Genomic DNA, 9814 nt, shown 5'->3' with positions numbered 1-9814 from the left:
TACTGGTATTCTTGCTTTATGAAGTCACTTTCTTATTTTCGAGTGTTTGTATTTTTTCGTATTTCGTATTGTTGTAACTTTTCCCTGATTTTTCGATAATTTCTTGATTCACTTTTCTTTTAGTTTGTGCGGCGTTGTGGTAATAGTGATTGAGTTTTTTTTTTTTTTTTTTCACCGAATCCTACCTCTGAATTATCATCTCTAATATCTAACTTTGATTTCACTTACGTCGATTCACTTTCACTGACTCACGGTGACTCATCTTGAGTTAGCTGCTCTTCTTCACGAGTCACGGGTATTCATCCTGACTCATCCGTGAAGAACAGTGAGTCAGAGTTTTTTCATTGACTCAGGGCTGTGTATGCAGGGAGAGTCATCTGTAGTTACATACATACATACAGTACATACATACATACATACATACATACATACTTTTCACCACTTAATATTTAAGCGTGAATCTCTCTCTCTCTCTCTCTCTCTCTCTCTCTCTCTCTCTCTCTCTCTCTCTCTCTCTCTCTCTCTCTCTCTCTCTCTCTCTTTCTTTCTCTCTCTCTCTCTCTCCTTCACCGCCCCCTCATCTTGGTGTAGTGTGGGCGTGGGCTATGCTGGTGGGCGGGAGCGGGAGCAGGGTCCGGGGAGGAGGTGGGTGGGCGGGGTGGACGAGGACTGGGCGTGCGGGCGGACCTGTGGGGAGAGACCGAGTTACATAGAGCACACAGATCATAAGGTTCATATTTTGCTTGGGCGAGTTACATGAACAGACCAAACACACCTTACGACGACCCACACACCAGACCATACCTGTGGAAAGAGAGAGAGAGAGAGAGAGAGAGAGAGAGAGAGAGAGTTACGTAGGCTACACAAATCTAACCTTCCAAGACACCTGTAAGGGGAGAGAGAGTGTTGGCGGGTTAGGGAATGCTACACACACGTCTTACAGTCCATAGTGCGTGATGATGAGTCAGGAAAGGCATTGGTTAGGGAGTCGCTACTGGACACTGCTTCTAACTTTCTAACTCCCTTCCTGACGACATTTTTCTGCCAAGCTAAATATAGGTGTGTGCTGTGTCGTTAAGAGAGGCATCGCACTGCCTGGCTGAAGGAACACAACAGGGCATACATGAAACATCAAAAACTCAACGTGCTGCTGTTCCTAATATTCTTCATTCCAACAAAGATATGAGCCATTTTCAGTGTAACCCCCCGCACCGATCAGCGTTGCGTCACAGCCGTACGTTATCTCGCCACTCACTGTCATGGTTCACTCGGCCATGTTACGTTTATTGCAAGACGGGAGCAGCCACATGAGACAGGGTGACAGTCAGCAGAGCAATGTTCAGTACGGGTCGAGTACACTGTGGGATTAGGAGGCCGTCTTAAACCCTTGATTTTTTTTTTTTTTCTTTTTTGCGGCAGCATCCCTAGGAGCAGCCCTGACCACCTGTCACTCACGTTTTCGGACACAAAGCGCATCTCCCGTAGACATTAGCGACTTGAACCATTAGAGCCCAGGGTTTCTGTGTGGGGGGTTTGCAGGAAGGGTACTTAGCATGCTGCCCTCCGCCTATTGGCTCATTGTCGCAAAGCTCATGGACCCGAACCATGTGGTTCCCCCATTTATTAAATTCTTTACATGCCTAATTCCGTCATTTTTAAAGGACCACGGGCACCAGTGGGTTAACAAAATCCAATCCTAGTGTGCTGAAGTTCTCACTTCACGTTCATAGACTAGCGACATCAGCGAAATCCATTTACAGAACACCTAAAGCTTCCGCATCTGTCTAATACTATTGCACTTGTTCCAGCTCACCACAGTGCCAAAAAGACTGCAGCGCTGGAGACCCTACAAAATGTGCTGCACAGTAAGCCTTGTAAATAAATTGAAATACTATAATCATGTGTGTGTGTGTGTGTGTGTGTGTGTGTGTGTGTGTGTGTGTGTGTGTGTGTGTGTGTGTGTGTGTGTGTGTATAGCGCAGCCAAAACTGGGAAAAGGTTGATGAAACGGCAGGATGGTTGAAACTGGGTCCCAGATGGGCCAGTTTCTATTTCATGTCGATTAGCATTTCAGAAGAGGCGTTTTGTCCCCTAATAATTGTCCCCATTAGTATTACAATACGCACTCGTGAACGAGGCGGTGAGGCGTTTCCGTCGTGTTTCGTGCGTCTTTGCAGAGAGAGGGGGGGGGGGTTGTGAGGGTGTACCTCTGACTCCGATGTCTATTACTTCATTGATGCTACGAAAAAACGATTTTATTCAACAGGAAATGGTGGTAACCGTGGTGGTGGTGGTGCTGGCGGTGGTAGCTATGAAGATGGTGGTGGTGGTGGTAGCCGTGGTGGTGGCAGCTGTGATGGTGGTGGTGGTGTTGACGGCAGCTGAGGATACAGCTGTATACCCATCACACCAGTGGGGATTATCCGTCACGCATATTCGCATCCCATTGCAGATAAGTTGTCTACTCTGTACTTCGGGACGACAGGGCCGGAAGAGATTGATAAACGGTTATATAAAACTTTATATGTTGTTTTGTGAGTGAGAATGGTTCAGAGGTAAGTAGTGATATACTGTGTTTCCTTAAGACAGAGGATAAGAGAAATTATCATACCCCTACAGTCCGCGGACGTCTTACTTTTTTTTTTCTGTGAAAAGGCTATTTTATGCATGTAAAAAGGGGTTCTCGTTGCGCAGAAGTTAGTAAAAGCTGTATTTAACCACACCATTTCGAAAAGTCTATGCTAAGCTTCATAAATTCGTCAGAAGCATGCAACAAAAACAATTAAACTGACGTCCTTGCGCTGAAGGGCACCTGACCTATGACCTTCGCGACTATGAGCCCCCTAGTTGGAGGGCGGTATGCCAAATCCACCGTGGAATACATTTATGCAGTGGATTAAGTAATATGAAGTCTTTTATACCTGCAACGCAAGACGTCGAGTATTGAAGAACACCACGAATATATCTTATTCTAATTAGAGAAGACATTGAAGTTAACCTTCATTGCTTTCAAACCAGTATTCCACAGCACCCATTTTCCCGGGGCATATAGTTTTCATGCCCCTCCCCCATCTCCAATTCCAGTTCATCTCACCCATGTCTTTGTCCCCTACGCCCATTTCTTTACCCTCAGACACTGTCATTCTTCAGGGATATTTTGAAAGAAACTTTCCCGCACACTACTAATCCTACAACATTCATTTCTGGGTATTGTATCCCAGCTCCATCATCCATCATGCTTCTGTCCCATCCCATTCCATCCATTCCTTTGCTCACCACACCTAAGTCTTCAACATCTTTTGACGGCACCTTGGAGTGACGCACGTCACCCAGCCGATGAATGCGATTTTTTTTTTTTTTTTTACTTTCTTCTTAGTATCCACGGACAACTTTACCTAGTAAGGCTGTCTGCTAGTAAAGGTGAGACGTGTGGGACCTCGCTGGTAGCAAGGGCGTATCCAGGAAAGGGGGGGGGGCGTTCCATGATGTAAACATTATCTGTCCGGAATGTGGAGAGGGAGGTGGGGGGAGGTGCGTGAATAAAGAACCATTTGTGTGATTGCTGAGAGTCTTCCGAATTTTTCAGCATGAGGGACATCTGTCAAAATATATACATTATGTCCACTGAGGTGGGGAGAAGAACAGGATGTTCCAGCACTCCCCTCCCCTCACTAAACAAACAAACAAAAAGTGAGGAAAAGCTACTAAATGCTATGCCTGACCCGAGGGTCGGACACCTTTATCTCATTGCAAAATGAATAACTTGAACCAGTTGTCAGCTACACATACAGATTAATTAACACTTGATGATACGTTTCTTTTGTAATATATTTTGTCACAATGAAGAGATAAGTAACTGTGATTCAGCAAAGGCTATAAATTTGGCTATTATCCGAGTGAAAAGTTTGTAATGACCCTTAGCAATACTTGTTACCTTGTAGATAAGTATACATAAACTGCCGTAATACTGGATATTAAATTCACTCACTGTACAGTCATGGACATAAATACCGATCCATCTCACAACGATAAATAACTAGATGGTGAACAATGGCTTTCGAAACCAAGTGATGCGATCGGCGGAGCCAAACAATGTTCTCAGATTATTATGTAAGACTTTCATTATTGTGCAAATAAGAGATGGTATACTGTTGTCCATTAGTATGGATACTATTACAATGAAAATTGTTTAGGTAATAAACTGATCTTCTCCCAAGTCCACTATCTAAGCTTTACGTCGTATGTTTAGCTGTATTCTTTATAATTACAACATATCTAACAGCAACATAAAATGTAACAAGTACGATATGACACTAGGCGTTACCGTACTTATCCCTTTTGCGTGAACCGCCGTAATTACTCGTATTTTGAGATGGAAAACATGTGTTTATACCGCCTAGTGAATATATTCAATCTTGACGAATCTCCCTTCCCCCTCAAAAAAAAAAAAAAAAATCTTCCTAGTATACACCGGCCATCACTGGCATACACTATGTCTGTCTCCTTTTACTGACTCAAAAAACAAATTCAGAAGATGAGCCTATGACCACCTTTGTGCAGTGTGAAATGATCATGTAAATATATTCCCAGATTTGTGGTTCGAAATATGCTCACAGCCAGTGGTGTTTAGGAACTTCTCCAGATGCAGAATTTCATTATTTATATATATATATATATATATATATATATATATATATATATATATATACCTAGGCTGCTTCCCCCAAGGAAAGGGAGGTAGCCGAGACAGGACGACTCACTCTCCATTTACTCATCCATTCAAACACATTCATTCGCATCTTAGCCCCAAAGGGGAGAACGGACAGATCCTCACTGCACCACACCGCACAAGGGTCAACTGCGCAATGCAATCAGTGACATCCGCAGCAGGGCCCGACAGCAGAACTGGTTTACCCCTGCCATATCATAATAGACCCATCCCCTTACCCGCACCTGACCTGACTAGCTGATCAGACCAAATGCGGGAGAATATCCCCTCAGGGCTGCGTCATCACTTATTCATTCACAATTTCTCTCCATTTATTTCTGTCACGCACAGCCACTCATCCTTGCTCAACAGACATCCCTCTCGCATCCAGCACTCTCTTCACACTGTCCATCCATCCTATTCGTGGTCTTCCTCTCAGCCTTACACCTCTAACATCAGATCTAGTTATCTTTTTCACCAATCGCTCATTATCCATTCTCTCCATATGCCCAAACCATTGCAACACCCTCTGCTCAGCTCTACCAGCCATCTCCCGAACAACTCCAGTTCTCCTTCGCACTTCATCATTTCGCACTCGATCCATACGCGTCACTCCACACATACTCCTCAGACATCTTATCTCCATTACATTCAAACTTTTCCTCTCTGCTACACCCATATTCCATGTTTCAGCCCCATACAATGCAGTCGGTACCACAACACCCTCATACAGCCTTCTCTTTACATCCATTCTAAGCGAATGACATTTAAACACTTTTTTCATTCCTCCCAGCACCTTTCCTACTTCATTTATTCTAAACTTCACATCTGCATCTATTCTTCCATCCACAGCAACATGTGACCCTAGATATTTAAAACAATCTACCTCCTCAAGCAACTCACCATTCAAAACTATATTCATCCCCCTACCATCTATCAACCTCGTACACTTCATCACTTTACTCTTATTCTCATTTACTTTCAATTTCCTCCTTTCACACACCCTTCCAAACTCCTCTACCAACTGTCTCAATCTCTCCTCTGAATCAGTCACCAGTGCAGTATCATCTGCAAACAGCAGCTGCTTCAGATTCCACTCTCCTCCATCAACATTTACCAGACTCAGACCTCCACCTAAAACTCTTGCATTCACCTCCCTTACAACACCATCCATGTAAATATTAAACAAACAAGGCGACATCACACATCCCTGTCGCAGCCCCACTCTCACGGGAAACCAATCACTCACAGCTTTTCCCACTCTTACACACGCTCTACTATTTACATAAAAACTTTTCACCCCTTTTAGTAACCTACCATCAAGTCCATACAATCTTAAAACAGTCCACAGAGCCTCCCTATCAATTCTATCATACGCTTTCTCTAAATCCATAAATGCCCAAAATACATCCTTGCCTTTCGCTAAATACTTTTCACACACTTGTCTCACAGCAAACACCTGATCAACGCATCCCCTCCCTCTCCTAAAGCCACACTGCTCATCACTAATCACTCCCTCTGTACCCTCTCTAACTCTCATAATTAACACTCTACCATACACCTTACCTACAACACTCAACAGACTTATACCCCTGAAGCTAGTACATTCATACTTATCACCCTTGCCTTTATACAACGGGACCACACAAGCACTTGCCCAGTCAATTGGCACCATACCTTTCTCAAAGCACACATTCAACAATCTTACTAACCAGTCAACAATAGTCACTCCACCACCCTTCAGGCATTCCACAGCACACCCATCCATACCTGCAGCTTTCCCTGTTTTCAACTCCTTTACTGCCTTCTCCACTTCCTCCTTCGTGATCAAAGAATCATTCAACTCTCCCAACACATTTATTCCTTGCACCCTTCCATTCGCCACAATCTCAGCCACCCTTTCCTCCTCTACATTTAACAATCTTTCAAAATACTCTACCCATCTCTTCCTTACTGCATCCATCTCAATTAACATCCTTCCATCCTCTGCTTTTACTCGTTCTTCCTTCCCAGAATCTCCCTTTCGCACCCTTTTCACCTCCTTCCAAAACATTTTATTATTCTGTTGAAAATTCTCTGTCAGCCGCATACCCCACCTCTCATCTGCTGCCACTTTAGCATCACGCACAGCCCTTCTCGCTCTATTCCCTTTTCCTTATACCTTTCATATGACATCTCATCCTTCCTCTGCAGCCACACTTCATATGCACGTCTCTTTTCAGCCACAGCCATACTTACTTCCTCGCACCACCATTCACTTCCTTTTCTTACACCACCACCCACACGTCTCACACCACACACCTCTTCTTCATGCCCCACCACAGCACTCTTAAACAACTGCCATTCCTCCTCCACGCTGCCATTTTCCCGATCTTTCACTGCGTTCCACTCATCTTTCAATTTCTCCTGATACTCTATCTTTTTCTCTCTTTTATCCAACTCACTCACTTTCAAAACCTCCCTGCCACACCTAACCCTCCTAGCTCTCACCCATCTCTTACCTACTCTTAACTTTCCCTCCACCAGGTAGTGGTCAGACATACCTCCACCCTCCCCTCTCAGAACTCTCACATCCAACAATCTTCCTATTACATTCCTAGACACAACCACATAGTCCATCAAGGCTCTATCAACAACCCTTCCACCCTCCTGTCTCACCCATGTATGCTTATAAATATCTTTCTTTTCAAACAGCGTATTCCCAATCACCATCTCTCGCTCAACACACATCGCTATCATTCGTTCCCCATTTTCATTTCTTCCAGGCACACCATGCATACCAACTACGCCTTCAACTGCTCCATTTCCCACTCTAGCATTCAGATCTCCCATCATTACCACATTCACATTCGCTCCAAAACTCTGCAGACACTCATCAACATCATTCCAGAAAGACTCCCTCTCTTGTTCATCTCTTTCACTACCAGGCCCATATGCACTCACAAACACCCACAACTCACGTTCAAATTTCGCTTTCACCCACATCAGTCTCGATGACACCTCCTTCCATTCAATCACACATTGCTGTACTTCCGGACTCACTAACAAGGCCACACCTTCTCTTGCCCTTCCTCTATCAACACCTGACAATCTTCCATTCACACTTCCAAACATAGATTCCCCTTCCCTTTCATCTTCGTTTCACTCAAAGCTAACACATCCAACTTTCTTCTCACAAACATTCTCCCAATCTCCTCCCTTTTAGCCTCAATCGTACTATATATATATATATATATATATATATATATATATATATATATATATATATATATATATATATATATATATATATATATATATATATATATATATATACAGTATATATATATATATATATATATATATATATATATATATATATATATATATATATATATATATATATATATATATATATATAATAAACAGTTTTCAAGAAAACACGACAGAAAATTATACGGATTTTAGCAGGGCACGAAGACTGAACCAGCAGGCTTGTGGCAAACCTTTTTTTTTTTTTTTTTATGCGAGGAAGAAAGAACCAAAGGCCGCGAGCCCGCAATTATTGTTCCTTCCAAGAGAAAAACAAAATGCAAGAGAGAGCCAAATCAAGATCCGATCATTTCGAGATGCCTGGACACACTGCGTTTGAAAGACTGGAGATCATAGGAAGAAGGATATACAGACAGAGGGAGACAGTTCCAGAGTTGACCTGTTGCATAAATTAAAGACTGGGAGTAATGGTTAACTCTTGCATTAGAGAGCTGGACAGAAAAGGGATGAGAGTTTGTTGCTAGACGGGTGCCACGCGCCCGTCGTAGAGGTGGAGGAATGCATGCAGACAGTTCAGAGGAGCAGTGACCACTGAAGTACCGATAGAAAAGAGATAAAGATGCAACACTGCGGCGAAGAGACAGAGGTTGAAGGGAGTCAGTAAGAAGGGGAGAGATAATATGACGAAAAGCCTTTGACTCCACCCTATTGAGAAGAGCTGTATGTGGGGAGCCTCCCCACACATGAGAGTTGTACTCTAAACAGAGGCGGATAAAACCCCTGTATAGAGTCAACAATTGTGCAGGGGTAAAGAAGGAATGGAGTCGGCTTAGCACACCTAATCTCTTGGAAGCAGATTTTACAAGAGATGTATTATGATCTTTCCAAGATAAGTCCCGAGTAAATGAAACCCCAAGCATGTTCAAGGATGATGCAGGATTAAGCTGAATATTATTAAACATTAGTGGATATACCTGTGGAAGATTTTGTCGGGTTGATAGGTGTAAAAACTGAGTCTTTGATGCATTAAAAACAACAAGATTATTTTTACCTCAGTCAGAAATACGAGCCAAGTCAGACATTCGGTGTGCCATAGCCTCATCCCTCGTTTGTTGAAGTAACTGCTGAGATGGACGTTGTGGGAACCGAATGGAAAGGTGAAGGGTGGAGTCATCAGCGTATAAGTGGATAGGGTTAGATGTGCAGCTTAGAAAGTCACTGATGAATAAAAGGAAGAGTTGTTGATAGGACAGAGCCCTGGGGAGCACCACTGTTGATAGATGTAGGAGAAGAACGATGACCGTCTACAACAGCGGCTATAGAACGACCAGAAAGGAAGCTAAGATGTAGGCACAGATAGAAGGATAGAAACCGTAAGAGGGCTGTTTGGAAATTAAAGATTTATGCCAGACTCGATCGAAAGCCTTTGAGATGTCAAGTGCAATGGCAAAGCTTTCGCCAAAGTCCCGGAAGGAGGATGACCTGGGCCTGTATTCTGCATAGTGCTTATGGTCGACCCTAGCTAACCGTCATAGCTAAGCAAATTTATGACAGTCAGTCTTATGGCCGTCGGAAGTCGTCGGCCATACCTCACTAATCCAACAACACCGTCAGCTGCTAGAACGCACCGCTCACAATTTGTCAACTTTAAATTTATGGAATAAAATAGGTTCTTGGCATTATTTTCTTGGATTTAAATTGTTTTAACTTCATATTACGACTTTTGGGGAAGTTAGACATAGTAAAATAGGAATTCGTTTGTGAGAAAATGCGCTGAAACGTATTCCCGTTGAAGTGTAACCAAAAACACTGTCTGACTAGTGTAAACTTAACCTACCTTATTAATTTCATCTA

At 43.1% G+C, this 9814-nt stretch overlaps 1 protein-coding gene across 1 annotated transcript in view; it reads right to left on the bottom strand.

Annotated features, from left to right (window-relative positions):
- Nucleotides 1-528: 528 nt before the first annotated feature.
- LOC145406722 (uncharacterized) overlaps nucleotides 529-9814 on the bottom strand; it is a 35550-nt gene continuing 26264 nt past the window's right edge. The window contains exon 4 of the mRNA XM_080277821.1: nucleotides 529-687. Within this exon, the coding sequence (XP_080133947.1) occupies nucleotides 578-687 (110 nt within the window). The 3' untranslated portion in view covers nucleotides 529-577. The remainder of the gene's footprint in view (nucleotides 688-9814) is intronic.

The sequence above is a fragment of the Coenobita brevimanus genome, chromosome 71 (assembly GCF_032717465.1).
Source record: "Coenobita brevimanus isolate Jiangsu-jjx chromosome 71, ASM3271746v2, whole genome shotgun sequence".
Lineage (NCBI taxonomy): Eukaryota > Metazoa > Arthropoda > Malacostraca > Decapoda > Coenobitidae > Coenobita > Coenobita brevimanus.
The sequence above is the reverse complement of the archived record's forward strand: the minus strand, read 5'-3'. Positions and strand labels throughout refer to the sequence as shown.